Source organism: Halichondria panicea, chromosome 1, assembly GCF_963675165.1.
Source record: "Halichondria panicea chromosome 1, odHalPani1.1, whole genome shotgun sequence".
Taxonomy (NCBI): Eukaryota; Metazoa; Porifera; class Demospongiae; order Suberitida; family Halichondriidae; genus Halichondria; species Halichondria panicea.
In genome coordinates this window covers 12,542,569-12,567,183 of record NC_087377.1, presented here as the reverse complement: position 1 = coordinate 12,567,183, position 24,615 = coordinate 12,542,569, and the positions used below count along the sequence as shown (strand labels likewise).

The 24,615-nt window shown below is 41.7% G+C and overlaps 5 protein-coding genes and 1 long non-coding RNA gene across 10 annotated transcripts; 1 reads left to right on the top strand and 5 right to left on the bottom strand.

Moving 5' to 3' along the window:
• Positions 1 to 67: 67 nt before the first annotated feature.
• Positions 68 to 23,917, top strand: LOC135350602 (uncharacterized). Of its 3 annotated transcripts, XR_010399209.1 has the most exons (7): positions 68 to 264; positions 753 to 863; positions 5,760 to 5,800; positions 6,755 to 6,870; positions 22,884 to 23,017; positions 23,151 to 23,280; positions 23,540 to 23,917. It is a non-coding gene; the product is annotated as an uncharacterized LOC135350602 (long non-coding RNA). The 3 variants fall into 3 exon arrangements; XR_010399207.1 differs by lacking the exons at positions 68 to 264; positions 753 to 863 and having other exon boundaries at positions 5,720 to 5,800; XR_010399206.1 differs by lacking the exons at positions 68 to 264; positions 753 to 863; positions 5,760 to 5,800; positions 6,755 to 6,870 and having other exon boundaries at positions 22,815 to 23,017.
• LOC135348905 (uncharacterized) lies at positions 3,594 to 5,675 on the bottom strand. 2 transcript variants are annotated; one of them, XM_064547293.1, is made up of 5 exons: positions 5,158 to 5,675; positions 4,809 to 5,099; positions 4,477 to 4,755; positions 4,215 to 4,418; positions 3,595 to 4,170 (listed from the first exon to the last, which is right to left on the bottom strand). In XM_064547293.1, the coding sequence occupies exons 1-5, from the start codon at positions 5,429 to 5,431 to the stop codon at positions 3,827 to 3,829; spliced, it is 1,392 nt and encodes a 463-aa protein (XP_064403363.1). In that variant the 5' UTR covers positions 5,432 to 5,675; the 3' UTR covers positions 3,595 to 3,826. The 2 variants fall into 2 exon arrangements, with proteins under 2 accessions (XP_064403372.1, XP_064403363.1); XM_064547302.1 differs by having other exon boundaries at positions 3,594 to 4,170; positions 4,809 to 5,213.
• LOC135348879 (complement receptor type 1-like) lies at positions 7,838 to 10,678 on the bottom strand. Its single transcript, XM_064547262.1, has 6 exons — positions 10,368 to 10,678; positions 10,037 to 10,315; positions 9,775 to 9,963; positions 9,516 to 9,719; positions 9,206 to 9,394; positions 7,838 to 8,306 (listed from the first exon to the last, which is right to left on the bottom strand). The coding sequence occupies exons 1-6, from the start codon at positions 10,636 to 10,638 to the stop codon at positions 7,993 to 7,995; spliced, it is 1,446 nt and encodes a 481-aa protein (XP_064403332.1). The 5' UTR covers positions 10,639 to 10,678; the 3' UTR covers positions 7,838 to 7,992.
• LOC135349248 (uncharacterized) lies at positions 12,179 to 14,426 on the bottom strand. Its single transcript, XM_064547760.1, has one exon. The coding sequence runs from the start codon at positions 13,620 to 13,622 to the stop codon at positions 12,645 to 12,647; it is 978 nt and encodes a 325-aa protein (XP_064403830.1). The 5' UTR covers positions 13,623 to 14,426; the 3' UTR covers positions 12,179 to 12,644.
• On the bottom strand, positions 13,992 to 18,108 carry LOC135342885 (uncharacterized). Its single transcript, XM_064539731.1, has 3 exons — positions 15,202 to 18,108; positions 14,535 to 15,106; positions 13,992 to 14,448 (listed from the first exon to the last, which is right to left on the bottom strand). Exons 1-3 carry the CDS (start codon positions 18,106 to 18,108, stop codon positions 13,992 to 13,994), a joined length of 3,936 nt encoding a protein of 1,311 aa, XP_064395801.1.
• Positions 19,924 to 22,754, bottom strand: LOC135348384 (membrane cofactor protein-like). 2 transcript variants are annotated; one of them, XM_064546576.1, is made up of 7 exons: positions 22,276 to 22,754; positions 21,918 to 22,220; positions 21,583 to 21,861; positions 21,318 to 21,521; positions 21,053 to 21,250; positions 20,811 to 21,002; positions 19,924 to 20,356 (listed from the first exon to the last, which is right to left on the bottom strand). In XM_064546576.1, the coding sequence occupies exons 1-7, from the start codon at positions 22,505 to 22,507 to the stop codon at positions 20,091 to 20,093; spliced, it is 1,674 nt and encodes a 557-aa protein (XP_064402646.1). In that variant the 5' UTR covers positions 22,508 to 22,754; the 3' UTR covers positions 19,924 to 20,090. The 2 variants fall into 2 exon arrangements, with proteins under 2 accessions (XP_064402646.1, XP_064402641.1); XM_064546571.1 differs by having other exon boundaries at positions 21,050 to 21,250; positions 22,276 to 22,403.
• Positions 23,918 to 24,615: the final 698 nt, after the last annotated feature.

Here is a 24,615-nt window from a genome sequence, read left to right as displayed (position 1 = left end):
CTCAAGTGAGCTTATGAATGTGTTGTGTGTTGTGATGTAAATAGAGGCACTGCAAAGTATAATATTTATACGTAATAGCAGTTTTAACTAAATCTAATCTTGTACCCCCCCTCCAGTTTCATTCTCCTATTTGGAGAGCTGAGTGGTGTGAGTGGGTGTGGTGACCGAGTGTCCTCCCTCCTCCCCCTCTGTGCTGAGACACTACAACACAGACATAGATACTACCCTCAACACATAAACCTCCTGGAGATACTGCTCAAACTGGTGAGATGGTTGATAAAAGGATACTCTTTATGTCATTCAGTATGACCCCAGAGGAGGTCCGACATGCGTGCACGAATCAGTATAATTATATAAGTTCTGTGTATTGATGCCATATTGCGTAATCCAAAAAATACACTAGCACTTTTAATTATTTGTGCACACATGTCGGACGTCCTCTGGATCTCGGATGCTCTCTAAGTCTATAAAGTTACTGTTGTGATGTATGTTGTACTATCGATAGGTTGGGTTGAAATTTCTTAGCCAGCTAGATCACCTAAGTTTCCTGACACTGTATAAGAAACGTTCGAAGTAGATTCCACAGAGCATTTTCATTAATTTTGTGTAATTATACTGTGCATGACTACATGTATCTAACTTCTTTGAGTGTTCAATGTTTCTCTGTCCTTGTTTTCTACATTTAAAGCTATTTCAAGATAATGAGATCTGCATACTCCACTTATTACAAGTACTCCCCTCCACCCTCACAGAGCAGTGACAATGCCTGGTATACAGTCTGCTGGAGTGGACTGTCTCACCTTCCTCCATCAGCCGCTGGGGAGAATGATCTTCAGAGGGAGAATAGAACAACACGATCCAACGTGAGTCTTTGATATATACGTAGCTGCATGACTTATGCCAACAACTCTGTTTACATTGTTCTAAGTTGTTGATAATGAACAGCTGCAGTACGTGCTAGCTATATAAATTATGGTAATTGTTACATGTACATGCATCTATTGATGAAAGTACCAGAAGTTTCACAGTCCTACTGGTCCATACGCCTGGTTAGTATTCAGTTCAATCTCCTCTTTGGGTGACACCTCCTCATAAACAGGACCAGCTGGTGTAGTGGGTCTTACGTTAGCTCGTTCTTTAGCTGACGGGGAGTACACATTCTTTTTATGAATGAACAAATACATTATCAAAAGTCCCATCAACAATCCAATGACGGTGAATAGAACTGCCGTGACAACCACGCTGATGGAGACAGCTGCATCAAATCGACTCCCATCTAGGCTGGCGCAATTGTAAGAAACAGCTGTATAAGTGGTTCAAGGTATATAAAAGCATGATTACTTAAGTAATGAATACACTTGCCTCTGCAGACTGTCTCCACTGGGTTTTTGTCCCACTTTCCTGTAGCTAGACAGGTGGAAGTCATTATGCCCTCAGGGAACAGTCCAACATCACACTAGAATTTCACTTGTGTACCGGAAAAAGCTGGTACTGAATGATCACTGATGGTGCCATTCCTTGGTGGGGATAGTGGAGCCTTGCAGTTTATTGGAGGAGCAGCTGTGTAAATAATAACATACTGTTGGAAGTATTTAACAAGATGCTCAGTAGAGCATTCACCCCGTGCGTTGAGCTTCATCGCACAGCAGCAAAACAGATATAATAATTTTTACCGTAACAACTTTATCATTAGGGGAATATAATATGATAATGAATCTATAAAGCAACGATTAGATTGATTAGTTTGTCATCTTCGAAGATTACCTACAAGTTAAACTGCATATAAGTAGAGCAGTTAAAGCAGTCCATGAAAGTGTCTAGTTCGCTCAAACAGCTCATTGTTGTGTATACACACATACACAAACCGACACACACACACCAATCACTCTATCCTCTGCTGTGCGCTGCGCATGCACACACGAGGTAAATATATAGTCAAGAGCTTAAACTCACGAGTTGTAGGAGTAGGTGTGGTTATAATTAGTGATGTACACTCAATAGCCTCAGGGTCTGGACTCCACATCAGTGTACCCTCACATGTCACCATCGTAACAGCAGACATATACCCAGTGTCACACTGGATGGTTACTGTAGATCCTGGCAAACTGTTGGTGGTTGGTCCAAACACTCCATTCATGGGGTCGGTCAACACAGGACAGTTGCCTGCACTAGAGGGGGTCAGTGAAGTGTGCTGTTTAAAGACAATGTCGACTCACCGATCCTAAAGTTGTACTCAGCTGTTGTACTGTTCCCAACACAGTTGGTAGCCACAACACTGACAGTGTAGTACACATTGTATTGAGCAGTCACAGTGACAGAGGTGGATGTGAGGACAGTAGTAGAGAGGTGGATGTGAGGACAGTAGTAGAGAGCTGAGCCAGAAGTGAGATGGTCACTGTGTAGGTGAGGTCATCTCTACCACCAGTTTCAGTAGGAGGGTCCCACTGTACAGATACACTAGCTTCATTGGATGAGCTGCTTAGAATGGAGTGTCTGATGGTGGAAGGTGGTCCTGGTGGATCTATGTAACTTAGTCAGACAATGGACGATACACTATAGCTAACTGCAACTCACCAACCAATCGGATCGTTGAAGATCCTATAGTAGTTAGAGTAGGCAGTGGGTCCACACAGGACACAGTGATCCCATTCTCTGCTGTTCTTGACAGAGTAGATGTTAATGTAGTGTCATTGAATGCAACCAGTGTTATGGTGTAACCTGATACAACATTGGGTACATTGAGACCAGAGGGAGAAGAGATGATAGTGATAGGAGTTGCATCTGATGGTACCCATCTCATGGAATCTCCAGGAGCAGTGCAGGTGAAAGTGACTGTTTCCATTGGACATGGTCTCTCCACACTCACTGAATGTTGGGCTTTATGAAACATGCAGCAATGTAAGGAAATCTATAATTGAATAGTCTGTCTTACCAGTGCTGAAACCAGCCAGAAAGCAAATCAGAAGAACTCTGATGAGCTTTATCTCTATTAGTGTCATCTCTAATTATTTCTTGACAATGAGAAGGTTTCAATGTGATTAATTGTTTACTTCCTTTATGATAATTTATTCATAATTATAGCTTCTTTTATACACTTCCAAGTTTATTTTTCAACCACTGTCTCAATAGCAGTTAAAGCAGTCCATGAAAGTGTCTAGTTTGTTTAAACAGCTTGTTGTGTACACACACTATCATCACCATACAGTGTACACACTTAAATTATGCATCTTATAGACCTGTTATTATAGAACCCAAATATTCCTCTTAAAATAAAATAAAATAGTCTGTCAAGCCTAGCCTTCTTATATTGTTCATTCTCTCTCTTAGTACGACACCTATATATTTATTACACATGTAAGGCACCTAATATTATTATATCTAAATGCTTTAGAGGTGGCAATATAATATCGTTTACTGCATAATTATAGAGAGTGCATGGAGAGGCGCACAGGCTGTTTTTAAATTATTACAGTAGACCCTCGCTAATCGGAATTGAGCGGGACCAGACTCCATCCAAATGTATGAAATTTCCGGATTAACAGATGTCATTAATCGATTATGAATAATTTATTGTTAACAAGACACTTTCACATGTACATGTATGAATATACACATGGCCTTTAATCGAGGTGCGTATTTTCAGCTGAAGCAATCCTTTCAGACCAGGAAAAATGAAACAGCTACGTAGCTACATGACTTATGCCAACAACTCTGTTTACATTGTTCTTAAGTTGTTGATAATGAACAGTTGCAGTACGTGCTATATTAATTGTGTTAATTGTTTACATGCATGTACATTAACTGTTGATGAAAATGACCAGAAATTTCACAGTCCTACTGGTCCATACGCCTGGTTAGTATTTAGTTCAATCTCCTCTTTGGGTGACACCTCCTCATAAACAGGACCAGCTGGTACAGTGGGTCCTACGTTAGCTCGCTCTTTAGGTGACGGGGAGTACACATTCTTCTTATGCATGAACAAATACATTATCAAGAGTCCCACAAATAATCCTATTATCATGAATACAATTGCTGTGACAACCACACTGATGGAGACAGCTGCATCAAATCGACTCCCATCAGATAGGCTGGCACAATTACAATTACAAGGAGCAGCTGTAGGTGGTTCAAGTGGTGGGGATAGTGGAGCCGTGCAGTTTATTGGAGGGGCTGCATGTGTAATAGAATTAATGTATACCAAAAGCTTAACTAACGAGTTGTGGGAGTAGGTGTGATTAGTGATGTACACTCAATAGCCTCAGGGTCTGGACTCCACATCAGTGTACCCTCACATGTCACCATCGCAACAACAGACACATACCCAGCATCACACTGGATGGTTACTGTTGATCCAGGCAATCTGCTGAAGACTGGTCCAAATGCTCCATTCGTGAGGTTGGTCAATGCAGGACAGCCACCTGCACAAGAGGGAGTCAGTATATATATATAGTTGCTGTTTTAACGATGTCGACTCACCGATCCTAAAGTTGTAGTCAGCAGTTGTACTGTTCCCAGCACAGTTGGTAGCCACAACACTGACAGTGTAGTCCACATTGTATTGAGCAGTCACAGTGACAGAGGTGGATGTGAGGACAGTTGCAAAGAGCTGGGCCGGAGGTGAGATGGTCACTGTGTAAGTGGGGTCATCTCTACCACCAGTCTCAGTAGGAGGGTTCCACTGTACAGATACACTGACTTCATTGACTGAGCTGCTCAAAATAAAATGTCTTACAGCAGAAGGTGGTCCTGGTGGATCTATATATACATTTTTTACACATACAGACAATGGACAATGGACAAGACCTCACCAACCAAACGGATTGTTGAAGATCCTATAGTGGTTAGAGTAGACACAATCTCGGAACAGGACACAGTGATCCCATTCTCTGCTGTTCTTGATAGAGTAGAAGTTAATGTATCGTTATCAAATGCAATCAGTGTCACAGTGTAGCCTGACTGCATTACTAGTGGATCAGAGGTGGTGAGAACAGTGATACGATTTCCAGGCAGGTCCCATATCAAGATATCTCCATTAGCAGTGCAGGTAAAAGTGACTGTTTCCATTGGACATGGTCTATCCACACTCACTGAATATTGGGCTTTATGAAACATGCAGTGTCAATGTAAGGAAATCAATAATTGAATAGCCAGTCTTACCAGTGCTAAAGCCAGCCAGAAAGCAAATCAGAAGAACTCTAATGAGCTTTATTATCTCTATTAGTGTCATCTCTATTGACAGTGAGAAGGTTAATGTGATGCTGACTAGACAACCTCCTTTGCAATTGTTTACTTCCTTTATATTCATATTAATACACTTCCTGTTTTCGCATATAGACAGATTATAGAACATAAGACTAATCAAGGGTATAATTATTCTCTCGCTGATTAAGCAAACATTTATATATGCCCACGAATTTAATATCGCATGCATGCATGCTGTAAAAGGCTGCTATTCCACGGACATTAAATCCGCGAAAACCGGTCATTCCGCAAAAGCTTATACCCTCGAAATATACCTGCTCACAATCTTCACAATAATTACGTAATACATGTATCTACTCTCCCAGAGCCATGCATGCAGTGCTCTAGATCAAGTGGCTTGCACATCCTCTAAACCCTCTTTTTTTAGGTCTCATGTCGTGCTTGTTTTTTTAGTAGTGCTCATGCATGCATGCATGTCTACACATTACAGCTCAGCAACCCCCCTCCCCCCCCCCCCCACACACACATGCACACACAACATGACACACATATATAAGGTGAACAAGGATTGTCAGAGACTGTATACATGGGACGAACGGTGAGAGTAACTTCTAATTCCCGATAAGAAACACTACGACACTCATTCCCTTTGTTTGTATGTATTGTATTTCATTGAGCTCTGGTATTTCATTATAGAGTAGTGACTGAGTGACTTCAATGAAATTCGGTAGTCACTCTACTATCGCTTATAACATGACGACAGTTAGTCAGCTGATCAAACTCCCAGCATAAATAGAGCTAAGAAAGAGCTACATTTTGATAGGCAAAAGAGTGTGTAGTTGTCCTTAACAACGCTGGTAGCAGTGATCGATTATACGTGGTCGCTAATTTTTGTCTCACTAAAATTAATGTTAACTCACTTAATGTTTTTAGTGTAGTGGGCCTTTATCGTTTGTTTTGGATCAGAGTGATAGTTGCTTATCCATTCTGAAGTCTTTACCAAATCTACCCACCCTAGTACAGATTATGTTTATTGGTTGACTGATGCTTACCATTTTCAAACCCTTTGTACTACCATTATGTTTATTGATATTTACGGATATGATAGAGAGATTTTCCTTTTGTTCGGAGGTTATAATTATAGTTTGAGTAGGACATTGAGCAGATTCCTTACTGCCAACTTTCTCATCTTCTTCCAGCCTTGCATATATTGAGTTAATTCTGCAGTCTCCCCGTTGCTTTTTATGTACCCATGTGCCCCTGGACACACACTAGTAAAGTTACTAGCTAGCTACATACAGAATAATATTGCTACCTCAGCGATTTCTCCATAGAACAATAATTATACGTAATTACGCTGCATTTATGAATAATACGCTACCGTTCAGTTTGCGTTTTTCTGGCTCCATAAAAACGTGCAACGCAAACGTAACAGGAACTTTTAGTTGAGGGCATAAAATTGTTTAATTTTGTGCTCCGATCAATTGTACTGTACTTCATTATAGAGCTAGTACTGACTGACTGGCTGTTGGTGTTCCCCCACTCTCCTCAGATTGTGGCTGCATGGCATGGATGAACTGTTCTCATTTTGCTAACCTTGAGGACAGCATACCCTCAGTTAGACAAGGGGCAGCTGCTGCTCTCACCAGCGTCACCAAGGCTTATATGGTGAGACACTGTACAGACTATAGACTGTGCTGATAATTATTTTGAGGTGTGCTGTCAAGATTGTAAATTTTTGGCTCAGCTCAATACCGTACAGTGGGAAATTTTCATGAGGTGCAAAATTTCACTTTTTCGAGGGCAGACAGAAGTCACAAAATTATAAAACTGCTGCACCATTGTAGTTTTGCACATAGATCAAACGAAAAAGTATGCTAGGATCTACAACTGTAGTAACCAAGACCGTGCTCTATTATTCTGTGGTTGGCATTTTTGGAACGGTTTGGTAGTTAGAGCACGGCTGGGGTAGGCTGGGTTAGAGCACGGTTGGTGGTCAAAATAATTCATTTAAGCCATAGAGTTTTATAATAGATACAACTGCTGCAATGCTCATGCAAGTACAGCTAAGTGATTCTATATAAGCTTCTAGCAATGCTATCTTGCAAACAAAGGCTTTTGTTCTCGAGTAAAGGCTAGTTTTGCTTACTAGCTACTACATTGAAGGCCATTGCAGTCTCTTCAGAATCAGGAATAGTAAAATCTGTTCTTAGAAGGCTGCTATTTTACTTAGTACGGTGGAACCTCTGTTAACAACCACCTCCGAATAAAGGCCAGTTGCTCCAGGTCCCAAATGAACAGTTTGTGTACAAAATAACCTCTCAACAAAGGCCACCTCTGTATAAAGGCCCAAATATTGTTCCCCAAAGGTGTCCGTTATAGAAGGGTGCCACTGTAGTTAGCTCTGTATACTAGAGCGATAGCTGCATGTATTAGTAGCTGCAAGAAGCTGCAAACTACAAACCAGTTAATGCACCGTTTTTACGCTCGTGCTCTATGGATATATTATTGGCCTCGAGAACACGACGGCCTATAGTTTGCTCATTCAGCAATAGAGCGCGTATATGCGCAGTAGTCTATTCTACTGACAGGTCTTTTTCAGTCTATCATTTTCTCCGGATTTTTGAGGATTTTATTTATGACATCATTAATTTTCGGGGGGGGGTTGGCTGCATGGGGGTGGGAAATCCCAGGGCGCCCCCCCCCGCGGCCTTTTGTATGAAACCCTGATAATGATATGGTACATTGTAATACTTACTGGCTAGATATAAATGTTAGTAGCACAAAGTTTCACAGTCCTAATGGTCCATACGCCTGGTTAGTATGTAGTTCAATATCCTCTTTGGGTGGTCCTACTGGTCCGTACGCCTGGTTAGTGTTCAGTTCAATATCCTTTTTGGGTGACACCTCCTCATAAACAGGACCAACTGGTTTAGTGGGTTCTACAACAGATAATACTATTTTTCTTGTGAAGTACACTGCCTTCTTACGCATAAACAAGTACATCACTAGGAGTCCAGCGAGAAATAGAGTAGACACAATGAAAGTAGTAGTAACACCGATGGCAACAGTTACAACAGTTGATAGGGTGGTAGCAGTCAGAGCTGTGAAGGATTGGCAATAATTCTTAGGACAACAAATAGAGCACTAATTGATAATTATAGGCAATTATCACAATCAGAGTACTGTGTTGTATGAGGTATTTATGTCAGTTTTGTATGAACATGTTAATTTTCAAGAGTCAAATTTAATTTTCGTCAATTTTTCTGAGAAGTCAGTGTTTTTTTTCCGTCTCTGAAGTTTACTACTCACTAATATAACCTCCGAACAAAAGATTAACCTCTCTATCATATCAATTTAATATTAAGTGCCGTAAATATCAAAAATCGTAAATGCTATGCAGTAGACTCTCGTTAATCCGGTCACCCTTGGGACAGTGCAGATTGGCCGGAATAGCGAGGTGGCTGTATTTCAGAATATAGCTGTGGCTTAAAAACAACCTTACCTCGAATCTAATGACTAATTTTGCGGGTCTGTCTCGAGGATAATGAAGATAGTGAATCATTCTGCTCTTATATTTAAGTGTAATCCAATTTTATCTGCCAAACCACACCCAAAACATCATATCCGGCCGTAATAAACGTACATTAAAACCTAGTGAGGGGCAGCCAGTATACGGAATATAACGAGTGGCAGCGTTTCAGGGTGAGTTTTGTGCAATCTGTGCCAAACTAACTGGCCGGTATATCGAGGTGACCGTACTTCAGAGAGCCAGAATAGCAAGAGTCTATACTGTATATAAATGTACTTTGAGCTATACAGTACAGTGCCAAATTTTCAAGGGGCTTAATTTTTGCTAATTTATTTGCTATAACGTGCAAAGATTGAAGGCGTGGCCTGGGAGTGTTTCTGGTATATTTGTAAGTGCATGCCTTGAAATTTTCGCGCATTTACGGTATATCGTTGTACCAGCTAGTTTATGACTACTCATATGCGTACGTACAACACTCCAACAGAGCCAGGTCAGGATCCCAGAGACCAGAGTTGTTACAAGTGGCAGTCGTTGCACCCACCAGTGAGAACCCAGGATCACATTGGAAGGTAATAACTGAGCCCTCCATTAGGTTAGTATTCTGAGATGTGGTGTTGAGTAAAGCTCCATTGAGTGGAGGGGCAGGCAGGACACACGAAACTGAGTACAAGGAATATGATTGATGTAAAAATGAAATATTTATACGCTCATTTGAATTTTTAGTAATTCGACTTTGAGCTCAATAAATTGAGTACACTAAACCATAAATCAGGAAACTTACTAGACTCATTTCTGCAGACGATCTCCCCTGGGATCTTGTCCCACTCTCCTGTAGCTAGACAAGTGACATTCATTATGGCCTCAGGGAATAGTCCATTGTCACACTGGAAGGTCACTTGTGTACCGGGAATAGCTGGTATGGAATGATCACTGATGGTGCCATTCCTTGGTAGGGATAGTGGAGCTGTGCAGTTCATCGGAGGGACTATAGAAGATCAAAAATTAAATTTCATCTACATGCACATGCAAACAAAACTTACACGGTATAGGAGAAGGTGTGGTTTGCAATGTACACTCAATATCGGGGTCTGGACTCCACATCAGTGTATCCTCACATGTCACCATTGTAACAGCAGACACATACCCAGCGTCACACTGGATGGTTACTGTAGATCCTGGCAATCTGCTGGTGGTTGGTCCAAACGCTCCATTCAACACAGGACAGCCACCTGCACAAGAGGGAGTCAGTGTTTTTTAATAGTATGCTGTTTAAAGACTATATATACGTCCGACTCGACTAACCGATTCTAAAATTGTAGGCAGCTGCTGTACTGTTCCCAGCACAGTTGGTAGCCACAACACTGACAGTGTAGTCCACATTGTATTGAGCAGTCACAGTGACAGAGGTGGATGTGAGGACAATAGCGGAGAGCTGGGCCGGAGGTGAGATGGTCACTGTGTAGGTGAGGTCATCTCTACCACCAGTCTCAGTAGGAGGGTTCCACTGTACAGATACATTGACTGCATTGGCTGAGCTGCTCAGAGTGGAGTGTCTGATGGTGGACAGGGGTCCTGGTGGATCTATGTAACTTATTGTATACAGACAATAGACGAGACACTAACTGCAACTCACCAACTAATTGGATTGTTGCAGATCCTATAGTATTTAAAGTAGGATCAAACCCCACACAGGACACTGTGATCCCATTCTCTGCTATTCTTGACAGAGTAGATGTTAATGTAGTGCTACTGAATGCAATCAGTGTCAAAGTGTAACCTGGCTGCGTTTCTTGTGGCACATTGAGATCAGCAGTAGAGAGGATAGTGATTGGAGCAGAAACATCTGATGGTACCCATCTCAAGGAATCTCCAGGAGCAGTGCAGGTGAAAATGACTGTTTCCATTGGACATGGTCTCTCCACACTCACTGAATATTGTGCTTTATGAAACATGCAGTGTCAATGTAAGGAAATCTATAATTGAATAGTCAGTCTTACCAGTGCTGAAGCCAGCCAGAAAGCAAATCAGGAGAACTCCAATGAGCTTTATTATCTCTATTAGTGTCATCTCAAATTATTTCTTGACAGTGATAAGGTTTCAATGTGATTGCTACTACACAACTGCCTTGTTTACTTCCTTTATGATAAGTTATTCATAGCTTCTTTTAACTACACTTCCAGTTTTCGTAGAAAATGTAATCATAACAAGATTCTGATAGAGCATTCACCCTGTGCGTTGAGCTTCATTGCACGCATATGCGCATAGCGGCAAAATGGATACAATAACTTTTTACCGTAATTTTAATGACTTCATTATAACATCATTGTAAGGAATGATCGTGAATCTATAAAGCAACAATTATATTGATTAGAAAATAGTGTTTTTTGTCGCCTTCGAAGATCGCCTACAAGTTTTAACCTGTTATTTTTCAAACATCGTCTCATTAGCAGTTAAAGCAATCCATGAAAGTGTCTAGTTTGCTTAAACAGCTCATGTTTGTGTACACACACCAACATCACTGTACAGTGTACACACACCAATATCACCATACAGTGTACACACACCAACATCACCACCATACAGTACGTACACACCAACATCATCATACAGTGTACACACTAACATCACCATACAGTATACATACCATACATACCATACAGTATACACACACCAACATCACCACCATATACAGTGCACACACACACCAACATCACCATCAACATCACCATACAGTGTACACACCAACATCACCATACAGTGTACACACCGACATCACCATACAGTGTACACACCAACATCACCATACAGTGTACACACCGACATCACCATACTACTATATTATTAGGTGGTAATCGTGTACTATATATATAGAGAGTGGGAGGGGCTGGTTTTTTGTGCATGTTAAGATTGTGTGGGGAGTTTCTTTGAATGTTTGACATAGCGTTTACAGCTTTTACTTATGCTTGCTTTTATCACGGTTTCTATAGAAGCCATGTAGAGAGATTGCGCACGCACATACTCTAGTATCTAAATGAGTTAGACACACTTTTGTTGGTGTCTACGGGATTTAAAACACCCCAGGCACTTGTTGTGCCACCCTTATACTGCACTAAGGATACTATATACAGCAGTGCCTTTACGATTCTAAGGCTTCTAAAACCCCATCGTACGCGTAGATACTATTATATACAGCTGCCTAATTGCTTTAACTTTATGCCACATGCTATTATCATTTCATTGGCTGCAGGTACATAATTATATTGAACTGCATATTATTATTATTATAGTTTCTTTGAATTACTTATTTTGATACGTATAGTGGCTTTTTAATGAACAATGTTATTGTTTACATTGTTCTTAGCTAGGTTGTTGATAATGAACGGATGTATAGTGCTATGTACACTACATTAATTAACTGTTGATGAAATTACTAATGGTCCTGTTGGATTCTTCTTGCAACCATACAGACTAGACTATTACTATTGTTGAGATTGACTGCCAATAAACATTTTTATACTTCATATAGATCTAGTAAATTCACAATAAGGGAATAGTACCAGCAAACTATACAAAGACAGCAACTCAAAAACCAACAACTAAAAAGGTAATGGATGGACAACTATTTATAGGAGTCAGGTCCCAGGGGGGTGATGAGAATAATTCTAGAATGATCCAGAAACAAGGATGCATGATCAATGTGAGAATAAACAACCACAAAGAAAAACTGTGAATTACACAATAGCGTAAATGTATGGTATGACACATGATAAATAGTACATCAGGATAAAACAGGATAGAACAGGATAAATCATGAACAATCATGCCAGTACACATGCCAACATACCGCCGGCCAAGACCGAATGGTCTTAAAGTATAGTTTCAAAACATTTCCTTGCATATAAGTTCATCTTCAATGTTGTTGTTCTTCACTTGATAGTAGGAGTGCGAGCTTGTTAATCGGGCGTTTGTATACACCATTTGAAGTCTTGATGGTTGCCACACGAACTAAACCATCGTGTCCGGGGTGAACTTCAATCACTCTAGCCAGTGGCCATTCGTTGAGTAGAGGGGAATCTTCTTTGATAACGACCATATCGCCAATGTGGAGATTTCTGGTGGGGTGTTTCCACTTGTGGAATCTTCCCATGTGAACTAGATATTCCCTGGACCATCTCTGCCAGAAATGGCATAACAATGATTGGCATAGGTGCCATCGTTTCAGTTGGGACATCTTTTGAGTCATAATTAGTGATGCGTCCGGGAGAGCTTTGAGTGGTCGGCCAATGAGAAAGTGTCCAGGTGTAAGTGCCTCAATACCATCATCTTCATTATTCAGTGGCACAAGAGGTCTACTATTGAGACAGGCTTCAATCTGAGATAGAACGGTGGACATTTCTTCATAAGTGAGCTTGACTTCACCGAGGATCTTACGCAAGTGTGTTTTAGTGCTCTTCACAGCAGCCTCCCACAATCCTCCAAAATGAGGTGCGTGTTGCGGTATGAATTTCGATTCAACGTTCTGTGATGTGAGAAACTTAGAGACGGAATCTTGTACTGCCTTTGTCTTGAGGTACTCACTGAGTTCTCGCAGTTGTCGGCAGGCTCCGACAAAATTGGTTCCATTGTCGCTCCATATCAAATTGGGCAAATCACGTCTGGCTATGAACCTTCTAAGACAGGCAATGAAGGCATCTGAAGTTAGGTCGGTTACTAGTTCCAAATGTACTGCTTTCACTGAAAAAGACACAAATACACAAATGTATGCTTTGACTATGGTTGGTTTCCTCACGTGGCCATACTTTATAGATACTGGGCCAGCATAGTCAATACCCACCTTCTCAAAAACTGAACCAGGAGTGACTCTTTCAATTGGCAACTGGCCAAGCATCTATGGATGAGGCTTGGCAGATAATTTCCTACAGACCACACACTTTCTGACAATAGATCGGACAGTCTTTGATCCACCAACAATATGGTAACGTCTATTTAGAGAAGCAATGAGGAGCGTTGGACCAGCGTGTAACAGTCGAAGATGTTCCAAGTGTATGATAAAATGGGTCAATTTGTGTTTTGCATGAAGAATCAAAGGGTGTTTCGAGTGGTATGGGGTTGCAGATAATTGCCTTCGCCCACCAACACGTAGCAGATTGTAATTATCAACAATTGGGTTCAGTATGAGGAGTGAATTCGACTTAGATAGTGGTTGCTTGCTGAGTATGTGCTCAATTTCTGTCTTGAAATGAGCCGCTTGGATAATCTAGTTTTCTGCTTCTTGGAGCTCTGACATGGTCAGAGGTGTAAGAATTCTCTTGGAATGATCCTTGAATCTGCTATTTTTGATAAAGCGAATGATCCAACAGGTGACACGCTTGAGTTGGTTGAGTTTTGAAAACCGATTGACTGGAATCACAGGTTGGGGGAATGTTTGTATGACCACTAATGAAATCTCTGTTCGTTCATCATCATGGTTGTTGGGAGTAAGTTCGACTTGTGTTGGCCAATTGGTTTGGTCTTGCTTGAGCCAGTCAGGACCGCTCCACCAGAGAGGGTGATCTAGCAATTCAGAGGGGTAGAGGCCCCTGGATGCACAGTCAGCAGGATTCTGGAGTCCATTAACGTGTTTACATTTGTCTGGTGGCATCAAATCAAGGATGGCTGAGATCCTGTTGCCCACATAATTCTTAAAACGCTTAGGACTGCCGTCCAGCCGCTGTCTGTCCAGGCATGTATGTTAGACAATGGTATATGCAGAGTACTCGTTTGACGTGGTGTAGCAATTGAGAAAGTAGATGTGCACCACAAAGTTCGAGCCTTGGAATTGAGAGACGCTTGATCGGCGCTACCTTTGTCTTGGACATTACCAGAGAGATTTGATGGAGACCAGAAGTATCTGTGAGACGAAGATACAGCATCTGAAAAACCATGGAGCTGGGTGGATACAATTTCTGTGTCTGTGTCGAAGTGGCAACGGGGAATGAGCTTGTGAGATAGTTCGGGCAATTCGGTCCGCCATTTCGACCAGATATCTTTGATATGCATTGGAACTGGATTGTCCCAATCTATTCTCTCCTCCCATACCTTCTGCAGCAGAATCTTCACCTTGATGGTGGCAGGTGAGAACCACCCAAGCACATCAAATGTCTTGGCGATGTCTGATACTAGGGCTCGTTTGGTCAGTGTTTCAAGTGGAGGTGGTTTGGCAACAGTGAGTCGAAAATGATCCTTCTTTGCGCTCCACTCAATCCCTAGAGTCTTGGTGTATTCATCATTGGTGGGTAGCAGTTGTAGTGGTTGACTGTCTCTGAGCTCGGGAGATATGTTTTGTAACACAGTGGTGTTGTTAGAATTCCATTTCCTGAGTAAGAATTCTCCCTTTGCAAAAAGACCATGTAGTTGTCGTTGGAGCTCAACTGCTTCTTCAATCGAGTTAGCACCTGTTAGACGGTCATCGACGTAGAATGAAGTACGTTTGCAGCTTGTGGAAACTCAGTAGCATGATCAATAGCATTTTGTTTGACTGACATGTTTGCTGCAAAAGCAGAAGCAGAGACACCAAATGTAATTCTAGTCATTCTGTAATCGACTAGAGTGTTGTCGGGCTTGCTGCACCACACAAATCTGTGGAGATCCCGATCGGGTTGAGTCAGTTCAACAGCCCTGTACATCTTGCTCACGTCAGCTGTGATCGCAATCTTGTGTAGTCGAAATTGTAATAGAACATCTATCAGTGGAGGGTGTACGGTGGGTCCGACCAACAGTGTGTCGTTCAGTGAGACGCCGATGGTAGACTTGGCTGACGCGTCAAATACAGCCCTGATCTTCGTAGTCGTACTGTGCTCCTTGTGAACAGCATGCATTGGCAAATAAAACACATCTTCATTTTGTTTCTGTAAATCAGCAACTGGAACAATTTCAGCATGATTCAGGTCCATATATTCTTCCATGACAGCAGCAAATTGTGAGAATTGTTCCTTGGAGCGTAAGGTCCTTTCTAGGGATAGAAATCTGCGGACGGCTTGTGCTCTGGATTCTCCAATCGATTTGGCATGTGGATCCTTGGGAAGTGGGACAATAAATCGACCAGTTTCTCTACGAGAGTGGTTTCTTTCAAAATGGTGAACAACAGTGCGTTCTTGTGGGGAGAAGTTTGATCCAGTTTTGGTGCTTTCTTCTATTTCCCAGAACTTTCTCAGGATGTCATCGCCAGAGGTAACAGATACATGGTAATTAGTGATCTTGTCAGGAGTGGTGGAGAGTTTTCCTGTCTTTCCAGCAAGTACCCAGCCGAATGCCGTTTCAAATGCCACAGGGGATATTGATCCAGTTGGTCCCTTCCGCCGGCCCTGCAGTAACACCTCAGTGTAAATATCAACTCCAAGAAGTATGTCAATTCTTCCAGGTTGGCCAAAGTCTGGGTCAGAGAGGTTCAAATCGGATAGGTGCTCCCATTTCGAATCAAATGGAGTGGGTTGCACTGGTAAGTCACAGGTGACCCTTGGGACCACTATCGCAGTGACTGGCATCTTTTCATTTGGTGAATCGGTCGGTGAGATATAGAAAGTGGAGACTGAGTGCAGTGGGGAGTTGTGAGATATTCCCGCTATTCCAGTGATCTCAAGATTCTTCGATGATCTTTGTAAGTTGAGAGATTGCACCAATCGTTGCGACACAAACGAGGTTGACGAACCAGTGTCCAGTAGACCAAGTGCTCTGATCTGAGAACCATTGGGAGCATGGATTAACACTTGGCAGGTCATTAAAAGCGTATGTGAGCCCGATCCAACCTGTCCAACATTAGTAGATACAACGCTGGCTGTGAGAGATTGCTCGATCGTTGGAGGGTCCTTGGTGGTTAACTGTGAGTCAGGAGGTTTAGCATCAGGAGGTTTAGCATCAGTGTGCAACAAAGTATGATGAGTTTTTTGACACCTTTTACACCGATGAATACTTGTGCAGTTTCTCGCCATGTGTCCTGTTCTAAAGCAGTTCAGGCATAAGTTGTTGGAACGGATAGTTAGCAGCATTTTGTCATGGGGTAGGTTCTTGAACTTGGGGCAAGTGTATAGAGGATGTTTCTCAGTCTTGCACACGACGCAAACAGTAGCATTCACCTCAGACACATGTCCGATATGAGATGGAATCAATCTGGGTGGTTTTCTTGAGTCATTTCGAACATGTTTTCTTTCTTGGGTAGAGCAGGTCTCTGCAGCTTGGGCACGGAGGTTGAGAAATTCCAATATAGCCTGGTAATGAGGTACGCTTTTTGTGGCTTGGCTAGTCTTTTGCCATTCAAACATGGTAGTTTGATCGAGCTTTAGTTCCATCATGGATGTGATGAAGGCTCCAGAGGGATCTTGGTCCATCGCCTTGAGGGCACGCAGGTGTTGTTGAACGGTATCGTGAAGACGTCTCAATTCTTTGCCAGAACCATCTTTAAGACTTGGGGCTTCACATATCTTCTGGACGTGGGTTTGATGAATTAGCCTTGGTCGGTCGTATCTCGCCTTGAGCAATGCAATTGCTTCCAAGTACTGATCATCCGATTGCGACAATCCTTCTATGACTGCTTTTGCAGATCCATCCTTCAGGGAATGGCAAAGATAGGCCAGTTTCTCAGCATTGCTAACGTCCCTGCGGCTGTGTATGGACACATCAAACTGTTCCCAGAATGTTTGCCAACTGAGCAGGTCACCATTGAATGTAGCTATTTCAATTTTGGGAAGATTGACTCCACGAGTCGGAGTTTCTGGTGTGGTAGGGACGAGAGCTTCTGTACTAGGGCTGTAGAGAAGCCTCTTCACGGTGACAGACATGTCGAATATCAATTTCTCCTGCCTCTTGATAGTATCATTTAGGGGGTCAGAGTCGTCCACGGTGATCGATATCACGTTGTTGCGAATGTCAAATAGTTCTCGCTTGAATTCCATGAGTTGTTCTTGGTAGAGGTGCACCAACGGTACGTCATTTGGGTCGGCAGCGAGTGTAGAGATATGGTCTCCTATGGCAGTGAGTTTTGCCTGCAGTTGTGCCAACTGGCGTAGAGCGAAAGTACGTCCATCAGTGACAGTCGAGATTGGTGCCGCTGACAGCACTTGTAGCCTAATAGTCAAGTCAGTTACATCTTCATTGTGACGGTCCAGTTCTTCTTGTTCAGGTACTGTAGCTTCGTCACTTTCCAAGGCATCGATAATGGCCATGTGATGACTTCTGTAGTCAGCATCGTAGGTCTCTAGCCTTTTCAAAAGTTGTGCAGCATGGCTCACAACAATATGATCGTGTTCTGCTGCCTCCAAATCATTGGTCTTGTTTCCAAGCTTAGTTATGGACGATTTTGTTACTCCTCTTCTTCGTCGAAGGGTTGGTAAGTCAGCCATTGCAGTGAAAGGCTGGAGTCTGAGAATGAGTTTGTATCACTGTTCGTATCAACGTAGTGCACCTTTGTGCAGCTAGACAAATGAGCACCTTTGTGCAGTGGATTTGCACCTGTGTGCTAGTCGAACAAATCAATGCACCCTTGTGCAGTCGATAGATGAACACCTTTGTGTAGTGGATTACACCTTTGTGTTAGTCGAACAAATCGAACAAATCAAAACAAATCGATGCACCTTTGTGCAGTTAGACAGACGAGCACCCTTGTGCAGTGGGTTGCAGCTGGTCGAGTCGTCGAAGTCAATAGAGAAGATTGCAACGAAGAACCAGTGATACAGCTTGATTCTCTGCGTATCCGGTTCGAAGGACCATAAATGTTGGATTCTTCTTGCAACCATACAGATTAGACTATTACTATTGTTGAGATTGACTGCCAATAAACATTTTTCTTTCATATAGTAAATTCACAATAAGGGAATAGTACCAGCAAACTATACAAAGACTGCAACTCAAAAACCAACGACTAAAAAGGTAATGGATGGACAACTAGTCAGGTCCCAGGGGGGTGATCGAGAATAATTCTAGAATGATCCAGAAACAAGGATGCATGATCAATGTGAGAATAAACAACCACAAAGAAAAACTGTGAATTACACAAAAGCATAAATGTATGGTATGACACATGATAAATAGTACATCAGGATAAAACAGGATAGAACAGGATAGAACAGGATAAATCATGAACAATCACGCCAGTACACATGCCAACACGTATGGTGAAAATGCTTGTATCAGTGGTTACAAAAATTAAAACTGCGAAATTATTCATAATAATTTTTATGTTCAACGTTACCATCCTGACCTGTACGAATACAAATGGGTAGTTTGTATGAAAATTTACACCAACAAAAATTACCCGCTATACAGTACCTTTCATTTAGTTAGTTAGTAGTTGTTTCAAACCAAATTTTTAACCAACTTTTAGCGTTATCCCATAATCTGATTAATAGAGGCCACACAACATTGTGAAACCCTAGTTGTTACATAAGCTACAAGAATACACTCTGGAAACACTCTGATCATAAGTTAATTATTAGCTCTATCTATACGTGATGCTTTAGAGAATTCTGAAAGGTCACCCTTTAGCTATAGACAATTCCTATGGAATGACCCACAGTCGTGTCAATAACTGCAGTTCACTTTTATATTGCAATGTCCATATCTTTTGATCCCATCACGAAATTAAGTTATAAAAGGCGGACAATAGTAACTATAGACGCCATTTTTGAGTAATTAAAGGTTACAGCAATGAGCTTTGACCCTTTAACCTTGAGTGCCCACCCCATTTAAACATGTCACCTGAAAGACCATATCATAAGGGGTATACGGTAGTACAGTCCTGAATCATGGCAGAAATCTATGAACCAGATCACCAAAATAATTGTAATGAATTTTAAAGGCTAAGAAGCCATACTTATTACATTATTATGGGGATAAAAATGGCAACGTTTGTCTCATGAATCAGTCGCCCTTCCTAAACGAGACTGTCTGAGCACTCGACCAATGAGATTGCTCACAAGTATCATGTGACTTGAATAGGTGGCAGCAAGTAATGAAACGTTACGTGCGATTGAGCAGTAAGCAAATGTTGTGGCTAAACAGATAGCGGATGTGGCACTGTTATAATAATCATGGTTTTATGGTTTTGTCAGCTTATACAGTGTACATTGTAATACATTCCATTGTCATGATATTACTTAGAGAATTTTACTCTGACGTTCCTCTGTGAGAGGTGCGGCTGATTCATGAGACATGTTGACTTGACGTACATGGAATGTATTTTATAACAAGCCATAATAATTATGGCAAAATTAATATAATTGCTATTGTTCATAATTACTGTTTATAATTAATGGTTAGTCAATCTATAGCAGGCTAAAAAACATATGCGTAATAATAGTTAGTATAAAATTAGTAGCATGAAATTTCACAGTCCTAATGGTCCATACGCCTGGTTTGTGTTCAGTTCAATCTCCTCTTTGGGTGACACCTCCTCGTAAACAGGACCAACTGGTTTAGTGGGTTCTACAGCAGATAATGTTGTTTTTCTTGTGAAGTACACTGCCTTCTTACGCATGAACGAGTACATCACCAGGAGTCCAGCGAGAAATCCAAGGAGAGTAGAGGCAACGAAAGTAGTAGTAACACCGATGGCAAGAGTTACACCACTTGATAGAGTGGCAGCAGTCGGAGCTGTGAAGGATTGGCAATAAAATTAATATTGTGATAACAACTAGAGCACCATAGCTGATCCAGAAGCCTGTATATAGGCAGTTGCACATGCTTACCAGAGCACTGCAAATTATGTCAAGTATAATAACTATGATGTATGAGCATGGAATCAAACCTATAATTATAGCAGCAAATAATATACTAGAGAGCAATGAAATTAATTTTCAGGATAGCAAAATTGTTTATCTTTGTCAATGTTGCTCAGAAGTCAGTGTTTTTTTCTGGCCTCGACACCATGATCGATCGACTTCCGTCCCTGAACTTTCCTACTCACTAATATATAACCTCCAAACAAAAGATAAACCTCTCTATCGCCTCAAATACCGTAAATATCTAAACAGTAATTGGAACCTTGAGCTATAATTATATATCGTTGTACCAGCTGGTTTATTACTATATACTCATGTGTACGTACAAACACAATCCAATAGAGCCAGGTCAGGATCCCAGAGACCAGAGTTGTTACAAGTGACAATCACTGCACCCACCGGTGAGAACCCAGGATCACATTGGAAGGTAATGACTGAGCCCTCGACTAGGTTAGTGTTCTGAGAGTTGGTGTTAAGTAATGTTCCATTGAGTGGAGGGGCAGGCAGGACACACGAAACTGAGTATGCGAGATGGAGGATGCACATAATTAATGAAGTCACTTACTACACTCATATCTGCAGACAATCTCTCCTGGGTTTTTGTCCCACTCTCCTGTAGCTAGACAGGTGGCAGTCATTGTCCCCTCAGGGAACAGTGCATCGTCACACTGGAAGGTCACTTGTGTACCAGGAATAGCTGGTACTGAATGATTACTGATGGTGCCATTCCGTGGTGAGGATAGTGGAGCTGTGCAGCTCACTGGAGCTGTGATGTGAGAATTAACATAGAATAAACGTTGTCTATAATTATACAGCCAAGAGCTTAAACTCACGAGTTGTGGGAGTAGGTGTGGTTAGTGAAATACACTCAATAGCCTCAGGGTCTGGACTCCACATCAGTGTACCCTCACATGTCACCATCGTAACAGCAGATACATATCCAGCGTCACACTGGAAGGTTACTGTGGATCCTGGTAATCTGCTTGAGACAGGTCCAAAGGCTCCATTCATGGGGTTGGTCAACACAGGACAGTTGCCTGAGAGGAAGTGAGAGGGCTGGAGTTGACACTGTAAAAAAATTTTAATAATAAAACTCACCAATCCTAAAGTTGTACTCAGCTGCCGTACTGTTCCCAGCACAGTTGGTAGCCACAACACTGACAGTGTAGTCCACATTGTATTGAGCAGTCACAGTGACAGAGGTGGATGTGAGAACAGTAGCAGAGAGCTGGGCCGGAGGTGAGATGGTCACTGTGTTGGTGAGGTCATCTCTACCACCAGTCTCAGTAGGAGGGTCCCACTGTACAGATACACTGACTTCATTGGCTGAGCTGCTTGAAATGGAATGCCTTATTGTGGACGGTGGTCCTGGTAGATCTATGTAACTTATAGTATATGCAGACACAATAGACGAGACACTAACTCCAACTCACCAACCAAATGAATCGTTGAAGATCCTATAGTGGTCAGGGTAGACACAGTACCCACACAGGACACAGTGATCCCATTCTCTGCTGTTCTTGACAGAGTAGATGTTAATGTAGTGTCATCAAATGCAATCAATGTCACAGTGTAACCTGGTTGAGGCATTAGTGGTACATTGAGACCAGAGGTGGAGCGAATAGTGATGCGAGAAACATCTGATAGCTCCCATCTCAAGGTATCTCCAGGAGCTGTGCAGGTGAAAGTGACTGTTTCCATTGGACATGGTCTCTCCACACTCACTGAATATTGTGCTTTACGAAACATACAGCAATGTAAGGAAATCTGTTATTGAATATTCAGTCTTACCAGTGCTGAAGCCAGCCAGAAAGCAAAGCAGAAGAACTATGAGCTTTAGTATCTCTATTAGTGTCATCTCAGAAGGTTGCATTTCAATGTGATTGCTGACTAGACAACCTGTTTTTACCTCATAATTACACTTCCTGCTGTTGTATGAATAATATTTGCTGATACACAAAACCAGACAACACATGCATAGTGGCTTTGCTAAAAAATTCCTATTTTTGATTTTGTTTCTCATGGTTTTGCCGCCTATTTTTATGCTGTGTAATTGTGCTCATGCAGACCACCAGTCTCATTGTCTCAGTTGATGTTTATTGTGTAGTGGATCTTTACTTTTTATAGCCAGCAAGATAGATAGCTTTGAGGATTAGATTATAGTGCAACTGTTAAGTCGCACACTAGCTGTTTTTCAGCTATTTATTTTTACATTGTACATCAACATCTAAGCAATCACAGTAGTTCATATGCATCATGAATATTCCTTTGCTTTATAATAAGTTGTTATTCTCTGCATCTATTGACAACCCCCCCCCCCCCCACACACACACACACACACACTCTCACTCTCTCTCTCTCTCACACACACACACACACACACACACACACACACACAGCCTCAGCCCCAGCCCCGCCTGATGTGGACAAGCTCCTGGACATTGACCAGGCCTTGGTGCAGATCAGGTCAATGAAGCACAAGTGGAGGGAGCTGGCTGAGACTGTGAGGCTGTCAGAGACATTGATTGAACAGGTACAGTACAAAGTTTTCTGGAGTATTATTCAGCTTTTGGGCTTAGTAATTTGGAGCGAATTTCACCAGTATAAACATTGTACATGCAGTGTTGTATGACCCAACACTCACCCTCTCTTTACACACTCAACAGGTCGTCTCCCTGTGGAGTTGAACATAAACCAAACAAAGATCGTGCACAAGTACAACAGAGCCCCTTCCCCTCTTGATCTCCCACCGTAACAGATGACATCCCAGGACAATCAAAGACACTGTCCTAAACCGTACGTTGAGTGTCACAAACTCTCACAAAGCATGGGTAATTATACATGCACGTGCTATTACAATTGTATTGTTGTGGAATATAGTCTGCAGCCATAATTATATTTACTGAAGCTAATAATAGGTTGGTGGTGTATATAGTGTTGTAGTATAATGGGTCCACATGTATGCCCATCTACCTGGTGTACATGTAATGTGCAAGTTGCATTGTAATTTTGTCATAATAATTACATCCACATCTAATAAAACACTCCCATGCAGACCTGGTGCGATGGTTCCAGCCAGCCCCTAACAACGGCACCTCCACGCCCTTTTTAAGCGATATGCCAAGCACTAGGTCTGTGGAAATACATGAACTCACTTTTATTTCAGCTTACATGTTTAACATGTCAAGAATAAATTACTCAAATAGGATTTGTCTATTTCATTTGCTTTTGTCTCAATGAAATCACTTTTACCAAGAATTTTTCGATCACTGCTTATCAAAGAACATTATTTTGTAGTTATGAAATAGTGTTTGCTGGTGTAGATAGACATAATAATGCTGAGGAGTCAACATAGCTCATTTCAACCACTTTTGACACCGATCCCATTCACTGTCCAGTCTGTGTTTTAATAACAATTAACTGTTTTCTGTTACAATACCTCAAACTCGAGGCCTATAGGAAAATACCCTGTACCCATACTATTTCTTCGGTTAGCTATAGATTATTGAGCTTGGAATGTGTTTGTTTTTGTATAGCTATGAAGGCATGCAAGCGATGCATCATCAAGACTAAGATTGCATGTTGTACTCTATATGGCGGGTATACGCCACCACGCACAATAGGTGAATATGTTTATAGCTCTATATATAGGAAGTGCTCTCTGGATTTATTGTTGAATGTTTGGGTGTGTCTGGAATTCACCTAGGAATCCATTATAGTAGCTTTATTGGCCTGTCATTTCCTGTCTGCCTATGTCACTTCCTCTTATTATTGGGTGTGTCTGGAATTCACTGGGGAGTCCCTGTGATTACGGCCTACTCACTGATTGGTGTTTCCATAGCAAAACTTGACATCATCAAATCATGAATATTTTTTGTGTATCTGAATTGAAATCTTGTACTCGGACTTTGGACAGCACGTGTGGCTCATGCATGGCATACTTGGCATCATTCAGGTGTTGTAAGCCTCTGGCTGTGTAAACACTTTAAGTGTATTTATTGGCCTTTGAGGACGCGTATACTCCCGTGTATAAGGCATTTACAGGAGAAATTGATTTAGTTCCTAGTAATAGCTCCCATCACTGGCTGCTAACTTCTTTTGTGCTTAATTATGATTGTAATTCAGGAGCAG